The 17,739-nt window shown below is 38.6% G+C and overlaps 1 protein-coding gene across 3 annotated transcripts in view; it reads right to left on the minus strand.

The window, feature by feature from the left end:
• ACBD6 (acyl-CoA binding domain containing 6) overlaps positions 1–17,739 on the minus strand; it is a 199,878-nt gene that overhangs the window by 48,128 nt on the left and 134,011 nt on the right. The window contains exon 7 of one of the 3 annotated variants that reach the window (XM_047752109.1): positions 2,738–3,199. The exons of 1 other annotated variant lie outside the window; for it this stretch is intronic. In XM_047752109.1, the coding sequence (XP_047608065.1) occupies positions 3,167–3,199 (33 nt within the window). In that variant the 3' untranslated portion in view covers positions 2,738–3,166. Of the gene's footprint in view, positions 1–2,737; positions 3,200–7,448; positions 7,659–17,739 lie in introns of those variants that run through there. One more of the 3 variants, XM_047752108.1, reaches the window with a different exon arrangement.

The raw sequence follows: 17,739 nt of genomic DNA on the forward strand, positions 1-17,739 counted from the left end.
GTCAAGACCCAGACTATCAAATAGGAAAAGAAAAAAAAATGTACCCATGATTCTAAGTGATTTTTTTACAGTTACCTTTAAAATGGTAGAGAATTATGAAAGCTCCCCTCCCTCTGACCTGTTCCTCTGTTCTGACTCTTGCAAGACTTTAAACTATGACCCACGACTCTGAGATTGGGTTCAAAAGCAGCCTCTCTTCTTGATAACTTTAAGTAGGACATTGAGTGTTCACAGTCCTTACTCAAAACTTTGTCTCATCCCTTGTGTTATGTGTGAATGTGTCTGGGTCCTCCTGCTCTTTTGAAGGTAAGGACCATGGCAGAGTTTAACTTTATAGACCCCTATTTCCTTCACCCCGTCTACCTACCACAAAACTTTGCATAACAGAAAAGTTAAATAAGACTAAACTACTTGCAGGAAAATCAAATATAGTTATACCTCACTAAACCCAGGGACTTGATTTTTGGCATTCTCAAGTAGCTGGAACAGGGCCCAGAGTAGGGGGAAAAGATGCTGATAAGGACCATATTAAACATGTTGTGACTGGCTGGCTTCTGTATAGGATTCTTCTAGCTGGTTTGAGAAAGCAACGAAAGGCCAGTCTTTGCCTATGAAATATGAGATGCAACAGGAGGCAGAAGGGACAGGGAAAGCAAAAAGTGAAGGAAAGCAAGGACTAAGAGAGCACAAGTGCTAAGAGGGCCAGCAGAGCCTAATGGTAATTAGAAGAATGGGGGCAGCAGTAGTAGCAGCCAGTGGAAATTAGAAGCTGTGACAGAAGTGGCAAGCTGCAGACATTGTGGACCACAGAGAATAGCCAGCCATAAAGAGGGCTGGGCTGCATGCCAGCCGATAGATTTTAGCAATCTCAAGAGAGGGAGAGAGAAGCTTTGGCCCTATGCTTCACCATCTATAAATACCTGTGGTGTGGTACAGTGATTTAAGGGGGAGGCAATGAAGTACAGAATATATTAAAAATGTTTTTAATAGAAAAAGTTAAAAAGCAGAATGTAACTCTTCAGCTATTTGAAACCAACACTAATCTAGAATATTTAACTTTCCAGAGGGTGCTAGATAGTCGAGCCTTGATTAAATGAGGGGAAAAAAAAAAAAGAACAAACATTGGGTGAATACCTGTTGTTTACTGGAAGTTTTATAAATATCATTTCTTTTAATCCTCCTAACAACCCTTTTACAGAAACATTATTATTCCCATTTTCAAGCTGGGTAAAAAGAGGCTCAGAGAGATTATATAACTTGTCCAGGGTCCCAGGACCTTTGGCATTAAAATCCGTGTTCTCTCAACTATACTAGGCTACTGAAAAGGAGGAAGGAGATACAATACCAATAAATGCAATACACAGAAAAAAATGTGGTTAAAATTTTTTATTTTTGTAGGTTAAAGACAATAGGTAGCCTAAATTAAAGTCTCATATATGGGTGCTCATGTAATTACTATTAACCATAATCTCAAAACAGCTATATCACATGCAATGAGTGAAAAATCTTACTTTTCAGGACCACACATTCATTTTTACTTCTTCTCAGTTGATGGCTATATTTTTTTTTCAGGTATGCTTATCTTGAATCTATAGCTTACTTTTAAAAATTAACTTAATAAGCTGGTCTAGCATTCGAAATTAAGTACATAAGAGAACAGAGCCAAACTATTTCCTCTTCTGAAGGCTGTTTGGCTCACTGTAGTACTGTTTCTGTAATACCATACAGTGAAAGCTCAATATATTTCAATCTACTTGATTCTAAGTCCCTCCTATGATAAATAATCAGTTATATAGTGAAGAAATCCAAGAAATGATTCTTTCCTTTCCGCCTCATTTACTGTGCACTCTGACAAGAAAATCTTCAGACTGGTAGGTCCACAAAATAGTCTGCCATCCACAGAAGGGGCTATGAAATAGGCACTTTCCTTAGCGTATCTGGGAAATTAATCTTAGTTTCTGCAGTTGTCTCAACTACAAATCCCTTATCAGTTCACATGTGAATGAATACAATGGCTTCACTGGTATTCCTCCCTTACTGCTGTGCTCCCTAGTAGTAGTACGCTATCACTAGACTATGAATTTCTCCCTTTCCCCCTCATCACCTCTTCCAAAGAACTTTCAGAGTATCTCCCACTATGGCACCTGATTATATTCTGGCTCCTAATTGTTCTTCTTAATGAGTTTCTTACTGTCTCACTTTTTTTTCCCCTTTTTTAGGGCCACACCTGCGGCATATGGAGGTTCCCAGGCTAGGGGTCGAATTGGAGCTGCAGGTGCTGGCCTACACCACAGCCATAGCAACCCCAGATCCAAGCTGTGTCTGTGACCTACACCACAGTTCATGACAATGCCGGATCCTTAACCCACTCAGTGGGGCCAGGAATTGAACCTGCGTCCTCATGGATACTAGTCAGGTTCTTCACCCACTGAGCCACAATGAGAACTCACTTTTTTTTTTTGGTCTTTTTTTTTGCTATTTCTTGGGCCGCTTCCGCGGCATATGGAGGTTCCCAGGCTAGGGGTCGAATTGGAGCTGCAGCCACCGGCCTACGCCAGAGCCACAGCAACTCGGGATCTGAGCCGTGTCTGCAACCTACACCACAGCTCACGGCAACGCCGGATCGTTAACCCACTGAGCAAGGGCAGGGACCGAACCTGAAACCTCATGGTTCCTCGTCGGATTCGTTAACCACTGCACCATGATGGGAACGCCACCTTTTTTTTTTTTTTTTTTTAATGCCACTGACTTATTACAGAAAGAGTTGTTCAGCAGAATGTCCCACAGTCCAGATTTATCAGTTTATTGCCTTTTGATATCATTTAATCTTTATCACGTGCATTTTTAAATAGGTTTTATTAAATTTAGGTTCAGCTTGTCTTGGTAAGAATAAACAGTGCTCTGTGCTTCCTCCTGAGACAGGGCCTTGAAGAGCACACGGTCTTTGAGTGAGGGTGGACCTCCATGTGCGAGGGTAAACATTACAGGCAAAGCATTACGGGTAAACGTGGGTAACAGCACAGATGCAGGCAGGTACCTGTGTGATGTGTTCACAGGCGGAAACTACGTACACGAGCTGGAGACAGGTTTCATTCCGTTCAGCCCTGCCCTACTGGCATGACCAGGGCTAGAGGCGTCAGTATCTTTATAAGGCTCCTGGGGAAATTCATACGCTTTGCCGGGCCTGAAACCCTCCAGCCTGGGGAAGAGCACACATATAAGTAGCTCCTCCTTGGTGCATTGAGCTCATGCCTGTTTCAGGGATTTGGGGCAAGACTTGTAGCAACTTCTCTCCCCGCAAGTCTCAGTTTCACTCTGCCCTCCTCAGTAACGTCTTGATCACTCTGTTCAAAGTTAACCAATCGACTTCATTCATTTCTTAGCACTTACCTGATGGTGTCTTATTTACTTGTTTTGGGGATGTTTCCCTCACTAGAATGTGTGCTCCTAGAGAGTGTGGGCCTTGTCTGTCTTGTTCATGGTGGTAACTCCAATGCTTAAGAGTTCTGCGTTTATAAGAGAAGGCGCATGTGAAATACTCAAAATGAAGGGATAGGTTTGTAAAGTTAAATTCTCTTTAGAACATTCTTATGTGATGTAGATAGAAAGCAATTAAAATTGTCCTTTAAGCGTGTCTTCACTAAGACTGGGATAGTATCTCTGAGAATGTCTCTTTGCATTTTGGATATTTTGCTTTACGATATAGCTCATTTCACTTTACTGTTTAAAAGGAAAAAATTGAGACAGCATTTCACAGATAACTGCAACCCTGAACATCTATCTAATCAGTTCAATAATAATTTCTAAATGTACTTAATGGACTATTAAATCAGTAATTAGAAATCAAATTTTGCTACACTGCAAAAGATGTCAAAATTATGTATGCTCAGATGAAGGTATTTTAAAATTAAAATTTTATTTAATTAGCATTCCTCAGAGAAAGATATTTTAAAATTAAAATTTTATTTAATTACTGTTCCCATAATCTATATTAAAATTTATTTGTACCCTGATGACTTATAAAAATACAGGCAGGGCAGTATAAATACACAGAAAGAGCTCATAGTGGTTAACAAAATTCAGTGTTATAAAATAGTTAACGACAATGAAAAAAAAAAAAAAAAGCCCAACAGAAGAAGTGAATCAGGGTTTGAGGAGTGGGGAAAAGAATGAAAAAACTTGTAAGTAAGTTGTTTTGTGGGGTGTTTGGAAACATTCCTTCCTTTCACCCACACTTTTGTGAGTTAAAGTTAATGGATTTCTATTGCACTCCTGTTGTCACTACTGCCTAATGCTTTCCTATGGATGAGGCAGATACCTGGTTATTTAAGGAGTAGGATAAATGGGCCAAGACAGCTTTCCCTATCCCCAATTCACCAGGGAGCGTTTGAGAATTCCACCTGACATGAGGACAGCACTGTGCTCTTAAACAATCTGCAGTTTGATCCGATTGTTCCCCAGTGGGGGAGGTAGGCCACAGCTCACTCAAGAGTCATTGATTGGATTAACAGCCTAATTCCCAACAGATGAATAGAATACTGATGTCTTGTCAGCCCAGATCACAAAAGGAAAACACAATCTGCTTCTGCAGCTCAGAGCTTTAACCCTCTGTGCACCCCCCGGAGCTACAACTGCAGTTTTTCATCCTGCAGTTTCTTCGGGACTATTTGCCAATAAATAATCAAACGGGTGGTTTTCATCACCATCTCTACTCTTTCATTCTCTTTCAGAGTAATTTTTAAAACGTTGAAAACCATGGAAAGATTTTTCGTTCAGTTTTAACTGTCCACGTTAGTCCTGCTGTGTAAATTCTTTCCTGGGTTTCCTCGAGAAATATTATATAAGCTGCTTTCTCAGGAGACCCAATAAAAAAGGACATAGCCTATGGGAAGAAAGGTAGCAAAATCCATACATTCAAAGACAAAACTATTCAGAACTGTTTGTCTGGCATATGCAACTGATTTTATTAAAGGGAACAAATGATTGTATTAAGGGGAATAGAGTCTCAATAAATGTTAGCTTTAGTTTATTCCCTACTCCACCTCTACCTCCCTGTCCTACTGTAATGTAATAACTTTGGTATTTGGCTGTACAACCAAGAGTCAAATAAAAAGGTCTCATTTCTGACAGTGGTTTAAAAGTAAGACTTCAAGTTATCTATGAATTAGAATTCCCTAATATATATTTCTTCTATGAGTAGCAAAACACACAAAGATGCAGTATTTTGGGCCATTTTTAATGACAGTTTATTTTGTATACCTTTCCGCCTGGAGCCTGCGAATGCAGCAGGAAAGACTGATTTTAGTCAGCTGAGAGTAAAAACAATGATGGTAGTGGCTGTTTACTGTGCTAAGCAAGTTACATGTGTTCTCTTATGTAATCCACCCAACGACCTTATGAAGTATTAAGTTATCTCATTTCACGAATGAAGAAACTGAAGCTTAGTCAGGTTAAGTAACTTTGTCTGAGGTCACAGGATTTGTAAGGTGCAGAGCCAGAACTTAAATTAAGTCTCTGGCTCTAAAGCTTATGCTCTTAAACACTACTGGGATTTTACGGATTTCTCTGAATATCTTCATCTTTTATGGAGATTTTCTAGTATCTAATGTATTAAAATTAAGATTCAGCCTTCTCTTAGAACCTGTTATTCTTCTTTTGGGAAAACAGTTCTATGTGTACAAATAATCTCTTTTGATGTTTCTTTAGGACATTTTTTAAAAATGAATTTCATGATAGCCCCTTAAAATTAGCTACATTAAAACCAGAAAACACTTTTTTTTTTTTTGCCTATGGCTTTGGAGTTATATTCAACTTCTTTCCTTTTTCTTTTCCTCTTATACTGTCTTTCATCACGAGAATTTGATTGAATTCTCCTTCTCTATTGTATTTCTCATTCTTTCTCTACAGTAATGGACCTTATCCATCTAACCTCCTAATCCACTAATTCCTCTAAGAGCCTCCCTAATAATTTATCTGGTCTCCCATCGCTTTTGCAAGCACTGTCCTAAGTATGCCATTCTTAAAACGTGGAAGCATATTCTGGAGTTCCCACTGTGGCACAGTGGGTTAAGAATCCAATTTCAGTGGCTTGGGTTGCTGGGAAGGTGCAGGTTGGATCTCTGGCCTGGCACAGTGGGTTAAAGGATCTGGTGTTGCTGCAGCTCAGATCCAATCTCTGGCCCAGGAACTTCCATATGCTGCCATAAAAAAAAACACAAGACAAAAAACCCCCCAAACGTTGAAGCAAATTTTATCTTTGAGTCAGATAAGAATTTCTAACTAAGGATTTCTCTAGCTTTTAATAGAACTTGGCATGTTGTTACAGCTTTAAAAATTAACACTTAGGAATTCCTGTTGTGGCTCAGCAGGTTAAGAATCCAACATAGTGTCAGTGAGGATGCAGGTTTGATCTCTGGCCTTGTTCAGGGATTAAGGATCCTGTGTTGCCACAAGCTGCATCATAGGTCGCAGATGAGGCTGGAATCTGGTGTGGCTGTGGATGTGACACAGGCCTGTGCTACAGCTCCAGTTCAACCTCTAGCCTGGGAACTTCCATATGCCACAGTGCAGCTATAAAAGAAAAAAAACTAAAAACAAAACACTGTACATATAGGAAGTTTAGGTCAGTTCAAATATGACATATTACATAAAAATATAGCTTATTAGGTATTTACCATATTGTATTATAATCTGATTCTTTATGGTAATATATGCTTTCATAATGCCTATCATTAAAAGACACTTGAAAAATAAGTTACAGACAATACATTTTTTTTGGAAAGTGACAATGAAAAAGCTCCACCAATAGCAATTAAAACCCATTTACAGAATATGCATACCATAAAAGATCTTTGTTACTAGCCTCTGTGCCTCCCACAGATCTTACGTATGTGTATATATGTACTTATTATTTAACTACAGTTAATCTACATCTTTCTTAATTCAGACATGCTTTTCTTTTAAGAAAATACAAATTTATACTTACATATAATTTTACAGAACACTTTGATATATACCAGCTTATTTGAAACTGACATTTTATAGTAAGCAGGATAGGTAGCAGTAGGTATTAGTAGCTCCATTTTATAAATAAGGAAACTCAACCTCAGCAGAGTTTAAATTACCGGCCCCAAGTGATACAGGAAGCCAAAGAACAGAATTATAGTTTACTTACTCCATTTGTAGAAATGACAAGTTGTGCAATTGCAATGTCTAATTCCCACTTCTAGAGTACAAGCAACAGTTACTGAATTTGGATAAGAAAACATTAGCTGCTAATAGTTTGGTTAACCAAGATCCCCCTTCCATTCCCAAGTACATTGACTGTTCATTCCGTTAAGCATGGAAAAAAAAAAAAAATCCAAGTAAGAGGAGAAGGATAGTATCATTAACTAAAAAATTTTAACTTTATACTAAAATAATAAAATCTAAAACAAGCAGTTAGAAGACACAAATGCCATGAACACATTCTAAATCAAGACTGGCTCTATTAGAGGTTCCCTGGAAGGTGGGAGAGCTTCAGGAGGATGATGCCCAAGGAATTTCTTTCTGCAGTATCAGAAAAAAGAGGCAGTGGAGTACACGAAGGAGTGGAAAATGGAATGCTTCCTTGGCATGTGAAAGACAGAAGGACCTCCATGGCGGCTGGAGACTTGCTGCTGTAATGCCACAAAAGATAGTTCCTAAGTTTGTTTTTTTCCTTTCTTTCTTCTTCTTTTTTTTTTTTTTAATGATTTTTGTTCCTTCATACTGTGTGAATTCTTAAATTCAAAGGAAATTTTGATGGCTCTCAACATAAATTGGAGAGGTAGAAATCGTTGTTCTGGCTGCCTTGGCCAGGCATAAAGTTAGCTGACAATACTGTATACTCTGGCAGGCATGTCTACCAACCCACCTTTAAAATATAATACCCTGAAAGGCCTATTGTTTTAATATTACCCAGGGGTTTTCACATTCTACAACTTTAGATTCCTAGCATATAATACAAAAAGAGCATTTTAGCAGATAATCTAAAGTAAGTCCATATTTAGTTATCCTTTCAAAAAATAATAATGTTAACAAGATCAAGCAGAAACGGAAAGCAAACCAAATCCAAGTGAACCAAAACCCCCAATTCTAATAGCAAGAAAAATCAAATCAATGGTGTATTTTTTGTGGTAACAGAGATATCCTTGTCTGACTGTGGAAACCAGGTTAAAGACAAGGGCTTGGACAGTTGTGTCCTGAAACAAGCAGACTGCAGGTTTTATAAATACATACAGAAATAATTAAAATATAAGGGGTTTAGAGGGATTAATCTCCTTTAAATAATCTCTGCCACAAAGCCTGTAAAGACACTACTGGCACCAGGCCCACGTGAGACCAGCTGTCGGATATCAGAGCAGCAGAGAGATTAACTGCTCCCACTTCTGCACTGACCTCCTCTGTGCAGTCTTCTCTGGACTCCATCATCAGTACTCACTGCACCACAGGGAAAGGTTAGCAGAATCATATCTGCTACCCTGGGGGAGCATTATGATTTGACTTGAGGACCTACCCTAAGCTGAGACGAAAAAGCAAACCGAAACAAGAGAGTTGGTGTTTGAACGGAATCACGAAATGTAGTAGGCTCAGAGGACTCTAGGGAGATGCAAGGGGGCGCCAGAAAAGTGCTGATTACCTGATTCCATTCATTTAACTCATGGCAATTTTAAAGTCACCTTTAATTATTTTCAAACTGAGTTTTAAGTAATACAGATAATACCCTTACTCCCAAAGGAAGCACAGAGCGACTGATAACTCTTTAAAAACAGGAGCATTTATTTTGCCTCAAAGCTAGCCACAGATTCAACAATTATTTTTAAAAGGTGGCAATGAAATGACTAAAACAAGAATATTGATAATAAACAGTACTTTCAGTCAGCTATCCCCCCCATTTCTATTTTATGCTATTTCCAAGACTTTAAAAGGAAACCATTAAAAAAATAGGCAATCAATGTTATGTACAAGTTCTTTTAAAAATAGTGTTATGCAAATATATTTTATGATGTATCTGAGTGGAATTTACTTGGACAGAAATAGAAGTGTGAAACAGAAGAACATTGAATCACTACAAAGCATTCAGACATTGTAAGATCAAATAGACATGTACATGTTAGCATACATATTCTTCCACCAGAAGAAAATGAGATTGGGTGCTGAACTGTCTTCTTTAAATAGCGTCCTAGATTCCCAACGCTGTCATTCCAATTTTGCTTCTGTGATTTTTTGAACACCAACAAATCTCTCTGCCCTAATTATTTTTCTTGTCAAAAAGTGATATTTTTTTTTTTTTGGAGGGGGTCCTCCTGTTTACTTCAAAGGTATGTTTTTAAGGACAGATGAATAAACAGCATCTGTCTAAACTTTCCTGACTCGAGAGTTGCACATAGGCTATTACATCAATTCTAAGTATTTCAAAGGCAATACCGTTAATACAGCTCAGTGAAATAGTCTAGATGACACAATCACCATATTACACAAAAATGATTAAGCTTCAAGAATCAGTATCAAATATAATTTACTTTTTAAAAAAAACAAAAAGGTGCTTTGTGTTTTTATAGTTAAAGGGCAGAAGTTCTTGTTAATAAGAAATTTTAAAATATTTATATAAACAACAGCTTCGTTCTGCTATTCTGCAAAGGGTCACAGAAAACTTTGCAGTAACACAGAGCACCCATACTTTTTTTCTCCTGCACTGTCTCTAAGATGAAAGCTTTGTCTTTGTTTCCCTGCACCGCCCCCCCACCCCCCACCTCAGAATGGGTTTTAAAGACTGTCAAAGAGAAGGCTAAAGGTCAAATATGAGAGTTGTTGCTGTGGCACAGTGGATTAAGAATCTGACAGTAGCAGCTCAGGTTGCTACAGAGGTTCGGATTCAATCCTTGGCCTGGCACAGTGGGTTAAAGGACCTGGCATTGCTGCAGCTGCATCTCTGATTCAATCCCTGGTCTGGGAACTTCCAGATGCTGTGGGTTCGGCCATGGGGGAATAAAAAGGACTCTCTTGAAGTCCATCAACACATTTTTCCTTTTTTAAAATTTTATATTGTTAGGTCCACACCCACGGCACATGGAGGTTCCAGGCTAGGGGTTCAATCCGAGCCACAGCTGCCGGCCTACACCATAGCCACAGCAGCACAGGGTTCGAGCCGTGTCTTTGACCTACACCACAGCTCACAGCAACGCCAGACCCTTAACCCACTGAGCGAGGCCAGGGATCGAACTGGCAACCTCAAGGTTCCTAGTCGGATTCGTTTCCACTGGGCCATGACGGGAACTCCATCAAAACATTTTTCACACATAAGATGTTAATGACTTTCAGACTATAGGATTTCAGATTTTGAACCACTGAGCCAGAGGTAAGAATGTCTTTGCACAGATCACCCAGACCAGTGGTTCTCCCCAAGTGTTGGCTCCAGGCCAGTAGTATCAGCTCCACCTGGGAACTTGAGCGCCACCCTGGACCTATCAAACCAGAAACTCTGGGGGTTGGGCCCAGCAATTTGTTTTAACAAGCCCATGTGATTCTGATGCTAGCGAAAAAATTAAATGTAATAAAAATAGTTTAATACATTTATCTTTCCCTTAATTTTTAAATTTAAACATATTCGACAGGATTCCTTTTCATCTTCCAGGGAAAGGATGCCCATCAGAGAGACCATTATTGTTTGGTGCACTGTTTTTATAGTTCTATAACATAAACTGACATTTATTGGAGCTTCACATAAGATTTTTTCCATCAACGGATGTGTTGGAAGAGTAATAACCAAGTATGCTGTGTTGGGCAAATACCTACACATCAGGATAGTTTTCAAAGCCATCAGGCAAAGGGGGTCAGTTGAGTTTTTTTTTTTTTTTTTTTACTGCACAGGCTAATGCTTTAAGAGTGTCTTGATGGAATCAAGGAAATTGGATTGTCCCCCCATTTGCTGGGCTAAAACAAGCCTTTTTTTATTTATCCCATTAGAGGGACACAAGAGAAACCTTTTAAATGTCACTAAAAATTTCCCTGCATGGCAAAACCCAGTCAAAAGGGTTTTAATTTTCTCTGAGAACTCTTAAGTAATGCAGTATGTCAAGGTTTTAATAAATTGTAGGTGGGGATAGTTTTCGTTATAGGCAACTTTTTTTTAAAAAAACAGGTGCTTAGACATGCTTAGGCTTCTCTCTGTTGAGAGGTCAGGGCACTACCTCAAGCAGTAGAGAACTCAACTTCAGTCCAAATAGCAAACAAATGAACCATGATGTAAAATATTTGCAATGAATTTTAAGGACACTTATAAAAAAGAAAATATTTTAAAATATATTGAAAATGATGGATAATCCTTTCATAAATGATATTTCTATATTGAGCTTCTTGAAAAATATGGCCTTGAACAAAGCCCAAGGAGAGCACAGAGATTAGGCATTAAACTGTCTCTCTCTCAATAGAAAGACGTACTGCAGAGCAAAGCCAGACTCTGTGTATCCCCCATCTGTAACACGGTAAAACCCATATTGTACAACTTTCAAACTACTATAGAAATATTAATAAAAACAAGTTGGTTTACATGCCATATGGATTGCACACATATCTACAGAAAATTAATGAATTGGTCTAAAGCTACCTTCTCTGATCATATACTTGGTGTATTCGCTGAATAGATATAATCATTAAACATTGTGGGGTTTTTGTTAATTTTTTCCCGTCTTCAATAAAATATTAAAAGTGCTTCCAACCACAAAACAAAATGTTATCCAGGGCACGTCAGAATAGAGGACTTTTTAAGAAGTGCTATCTATATAAATAAGTGTGGCTCCTTTCAGAATCATCCCTTTGATAGAAATATTCTTACCCATACTTAAATAAGCATCATGCACCTTACTCGGTCGCCTAGTTCCCCATACCAAAAAGAGAGAAACTATGCCAAAGAGAAAAGATACCTCGTATTTTGAAAATAGAATTAATAATTAAATTATGTCACATTCCTCTTTTATTACCTGCTTTAAAAAATACTTTTAGCTCACATCAGGGCCAGATGGTATGGGGTTCAACAACAAGAGAGTTCTATAGGGGAATCCAGCAAGCTTTTCTAACTGCTCATGTGTTGGGGGCCACCCTAGGACCACAGCTGTTTCATAAGATGGTTTTAGTGAAGTACCAGCTGACAAAAGGATTACCATTTTGCCATGTCCAGTCAACTGTCTCTACACTTTCAACAAACATTTTTTTAATTCTTAATTGACATTTGTAGTAGAAGCTAAATATCCTCTTTAATGGAAACTCCAGCTTTATTAAGTTCCTAATGACTCATTTTTAGTTATTCTTTCCATTATGTATATAGAGAGGTAGTTTTCCTTTTTTTTTTTTTTAAGCTGTCAGCAGTAACAACTCAGAAGCCCTACATGAAATTGTTAGGCCTTGGAAGTTGAGTCCCTGAAAGTCGCCCAAGTTTGTCAACATTGGTAAAAGAACTAACAATTATAAAAAGAAAAATCAACAAGCAATCAAAGGGAGCAGAAGCTGAAAATGGGAGTAAGGGAGTGTATATTAAGAAATTCTATAATGAATACTTCACCATTAAAAGACTCTGCCACTGGCTTAACTTTGCTGTTGTTTTTTCACAGGAGGACCTTTGCTAATCCCAAATCCTGACATTCAAGTGAATAGGAAAGTTGAGAAAATTTAGTGTTCTCTTGCTGGAATGCAAGAATTCGTATTCTTAATTCTTAGATTCCTAGGACATCCATGGAAGGGCTTCAGCAAGTATATGAACCTATTATAATTGTGTGCAAAAATGCAACATGCATATCCTCTCTGGTGTTCATATCCTTTCCTCATATTCTTTCTAAAAAGGTTAAAGACCACTGTTGTGGGGTAGCAGTAGATTAAAAAGATTGGCCAGGAACTGGTAGTTGCTGAAACTGGATGATGAGGACACAGAAGTTCATTACACTATTTTCTCTAATTTTGCATGTAGTTGAAGTTGTAATTAATAAATGATTTTTTAAAAAATAAACTGCTGTGAAAGTTACTCATTGTGTACAAATCAATTCTTGATAAAGGGCTAGTAAATCTGAGTAAATTGCTAATGTAAGTGCTGAGTCTTTCCTCACATCTTAAGGAAAGTCAAATGAAGGTAAGGGATTTGCAATTTCAGAAAACATAAGTGTGGAAATCTTTCATGGCGAAACTTTGAATGATGCAAGTTACTTGACTTTTGAATTGATTATTCTGTTTCACAAAACTACAAAAGGAGAAGAGAAAAAAGATAACTGGTAAAGCAAAGACTGCAAAGACAAAGGAGGTGGTGGTTTGGTGCTTGGGGTGGGGGGAGTGAAGGGAATAAAGTGGTGGGTCTAATCAAATCACTTTTAAAAGCTGCAGCCTCTCAGAGTTTAACCTTGCCAATCAGAGTAAGCAGGATCAGAAGCATGTTTGTGCACATTAAACTTTGCCTGCGTCCTTGAACCTCCGGTGCACTTCTCCTCTCAAGCAGCCGGGGAAGCCTTCGTAATGCTTACCCTTAGAGAGAACCTTGAATTCCATTAGAAAGCTCCACAGGAAGGAGAAACCCTCAAGTGGCAGCTTGAACCATAGAGACAGCTCATCTCCTTTACAGATATTAGAAGTGAGCTCATGGGATTAAGCCTGCAAGTCCTAGAAAATTAAAAAGTATGAGCGCACCGACAAATGCCATTATACCAACCAGATATCTCTGTCTTTTTTTCCTTTTAAGAGATGGTAAATATTTAAAACAACGATACAATAAAGACTGATTACTAAATCTACCATGAAACTCTAAAATTGGTCTGGCTAAAATCTAATAATATGTACATCTTACCATGCTTTGCTGTAAAATAAAATAATTCACCCATTTGATGGCTAGTACATCTTATACTATACCTTTTGTGTGTGCGCGTGTGCGCGCGCTTTTTTAGGGCCCCACCTACAGCATATGGAAGTTCGCAGGCTAGGGGTCGAATTGGAGCTACAGCTGCTGGCCTACATCACAGCCACAGCCATGCGGGATGCAAGCTGTGTCTGTGACCTACACTACAGCTCACGGCAATGCCGGATCCTTAACCCACTGAGCAGGTCCAGGGATCGAACCCACATCCTGATAGGTACCAGTCAGATATGTTTCTGCTGCACCCCAACAAAAACTCCCCAGACTATACTTTTAAATAAAAGGAAGCAGGAAGGTAAATACCTTGACTTCCATAATTATTATGGTTCTACTCTGTTCTATACTAATGAGAAAATATCTCATGCAACGTAGAATTTTAATATGTCAAGTAGGCAGACTCAGACTCAACCTGTAGTAGAAATTTCTAATAACCAGAACTTTCTAAAGTGGAATAGGCTACTTTGACATAAACAGCAATGTTCACATAGGCTATCTGGCTTAACCATCTTTTGGAAATTTATCAGAGAGAATTCTTGCAGTAGGTAGAGAACCAGACGATTTTTAAATTCCTTTCTACCTTTAAAATTTTACAGTTATGCTTTATTAGGTCACACAGTTAGTGGCAGAAGAGAAACTGGAATCGAGGTAATTTGACTCCAAACCTAGTCTTTGCAAATACAAGGTTACAACCCCCTCACATGTCCTCAGGTAGTAAATATAAGAGAGGTGAACTGGGTCAGGGCAGCAAAAGTGGGTGATAGAAAGTGGAGAGCTTTCAACCAGGATGACCATATTTTGAAATTTCTCAAGAGAATCCTAACATCTATAGCGTTATGTGAAATCCACTGACAGTTAATTACCTATCAACTGTGCTGTAACACTATAGGGGCCAAACAAAAAGAGAACTTTGGGCTGCATATGACCCATGCCAGTTTGAACTATGAGACCTTTCTCAAATTCCCATTTCCAAACTAAAGATTTTTAAAATTCCTTCTCTAGATTCTTCAAATTTATCAATATTCTTTTGAAATAAAAAAACTAGATTTTATGCTTTATGTTAACTGTAGTCTGCTATGTATATAACAGTGTTTTGCTCTGGTTTTTAGAGATTATATTCCTGTTACCACTGTGCCAACTTTACATTGGCTTTTGCAAGATCAACATCACCTTGCAGTATCATTGTCCATGATAACTGTCAAATTTTCTACAGATATTTGTGCATAATTTCCATACATGTGTATATGAATATGGCCCATAAATACTCTATAGCACTAATGTTTATAGAACAATCACATTTTCTTTGAAGAGTCATTTCCCCCCCCTGGAATTATCTTACTCCCAACTTTTAGGCATTAAAAGCTACTCTTTTTAAGTGTATTAGTTTGATCACCAAAAAAGCAAGCTTAACCATTTCCAGACCTTATTTTGTTAGTCTGTATAACTCCTTCATCTTTAATTCATCCTCACAATGTGACATTTAGAAGAACATTTTAGACTGAGCAGCATTAAACACAATGTTTTTATACCATGCATACATTTAAATAACAAATTTCAGAAATCAATAAGCTACTACTTCAATATTCAAACAAGTCAGTTCTTTTAAAGGAGATGAGGGATCCACTTCTTGAGCTCAATGAAGAACTGCCTGACTTTCTAAAAAGTTACTGAATTAGAGAATAAACCCAGTTCTGAGTGCACAGTCAACTAACGTGTGCAGAATGTTAAGATTCAGCTGTAGGTAGTAACTGAGATGTTCAGAAACCTGGATGATAAAGAAAGTGGATTGCCTGGGGATAAGAACCGCATCTTTTGTTTCAAGCTTATGACAGCATAAGATGTCAACAATTTCTGGTTTACAGCACCAGCAAGAGAGAATGTAGCCAGGGGACCATTACGAAGGAGCAATTTACTAGACCAGGTCATAACACTTTGACAGTGTCCTATAATTCAGTTAGATGTACAAATAAGATGACACTGGGTGTTCTCTGAACTCAAAGTAATTGGAACTTGATTCACACTGTTCTATGAGCCAGTTGCTCATTCTAAGAAACTCAGCAAAAGAAGTGACTCTTCAATATAAAACATGACAGAAAAAATAACATTAAAGAAAATTGTGAGACTGGAAACATGGATTAAAAGTCACACTGAAGGGGAAAACCTGGTGAACAAAATGATGTCTACATAAAGAAATTTCATTATAAATAAGAAAATATTAAGGACACGAAGAACTTACTATTATAATCTTCATAAAATGCATCAGATGGCCAGGAATTCTAAAAGCACTGAGTCAGTGTGATAAGAGTATGATAGCCTCATAATGCAAGAAAAACACATGAATGAATCTGCAGTCAAAATGCTCTAGTGTGAACTGGTTATCCTCCTTACTAGCTTTGTGCCCTCAATTAATAGCTCCTCTGAGCTTTCAGCTCAGTGAAATGAGGATAATGCCATAGAGGACTCTTGTCAGGTTACAGTGAGCTAACACTATCACCATATTTTATCGAATTTAAAACACGATACAAATATTTGGTCTTTAAATACTGGTTTATTTGTCCTTGTTCACAGTTTTCAGGCTTCTTTTGCATTGACATTTGTCTTTCTGTTAACACATAAACCTTTGCCTACTTTTTTTTTTTTTTTTTTTGAGATGTAGAGGTTTCTTTTCATAAGGGGATGAATACGTGTGTGTGTGTGTGTGTGTGTGTGTATTTTAGGGCTGCAACCACAGTATATGGAAGTTCCCAGGCTAGGGAACTGCAACTGCCAGCCTAAACCACAGCAGCACTGGATCCTTAACCCACTGAGCAAGGACAGATATTGAAACCATGTCCTCATGGATACTAGTCAGGTTCGTTTCTGTTGAGCCACAATGGGAACTCCACATTTTTTCTTTTAGTGAAAAAAACATTCACAAAACATCTCCAAAGCCCCTGGGACTTAAATAACAACTTGGTACCCAGTGAGGACTGACTAGACTTAGTCTTGAACTTTATAATCCATTATAGAAGAACTCTTTTTAAAAACAAAAGTTTATTCAGAGGCTTAATCTTAAAATAGGTAAAAGTTGATATGGGGACAGAAACTTCTGGATACCTCTGGGGAGATTCATAGAGCACTCTGAAAATCCCCGAGCTGGAAGGTAGGCCTCCTCTCACATTCGTGTGCCCAGGGCAAGAATACAAGTAGAGATCGCCAGAACCCCTTCTTTAACCACCCCCGGCTCCATCCTGTATCACAAAGGGCCTCATAGATATGAGTACAGACACAGATCTCATGGTCCGAGCTCAAGCCATTCCTCCACCTTCCATTCACTTGCCCCTGGGCCACCTTTCAGGCCTAGGGGCAAACGTGCTGGCAGCAACGTCTGCCCTTGGGTTAAATCCTGGAAGTTAACTGCGCCATTTGGACTGGTCTCTTTGTAAGCCAACTGAATCCATGGTGGAAGATGTGATTTAAAAGTACGAAGTGGATTTAAATTTTGACTTTTGGGAAGTGGAAAACGAAAGAGAGACAATTATCTCATACCTCAGCTCGCTCTTCTTACCACTCTAGTCATAAACAAATGCGTTCTACCACAGTTTTGAGAGAATGTCTATATTTCTTTCAACTCACTCAGAGTCTCAAAAGGTCAGTTAGAATAAAAAAGAGGAGTTCCCGTCGTGGCGCAGTGGTTAACGAATCCGACTAGGAACCATGAGGTTGCGGGTTCGGTCCCTGCCCTTGCTCAGTGGGTTAATGATCCGGCGTTGCCGTGAGCTGTGGTGTAGGTTGCAGACGCGGCTTGGATCCCACGTTGCTGTGGCTCTGGCGTAGGCCAGTGGCTACAGCTC

Source organism: Phacochoerus africanus, chromosome 11, assembly GCF_016906955.1.
Source record: "Phacochoerus africanus isolate WHEZ1 chromosome 11, ROS_Pafr_v1, whole genome shotgun sequence".
Lineage (NCBI taxonomy): Eukaryota > Metazoa > Chordata > Mammalia > Artiodactyla > Suidae > Phacochoerus > Phacochoerus africanus.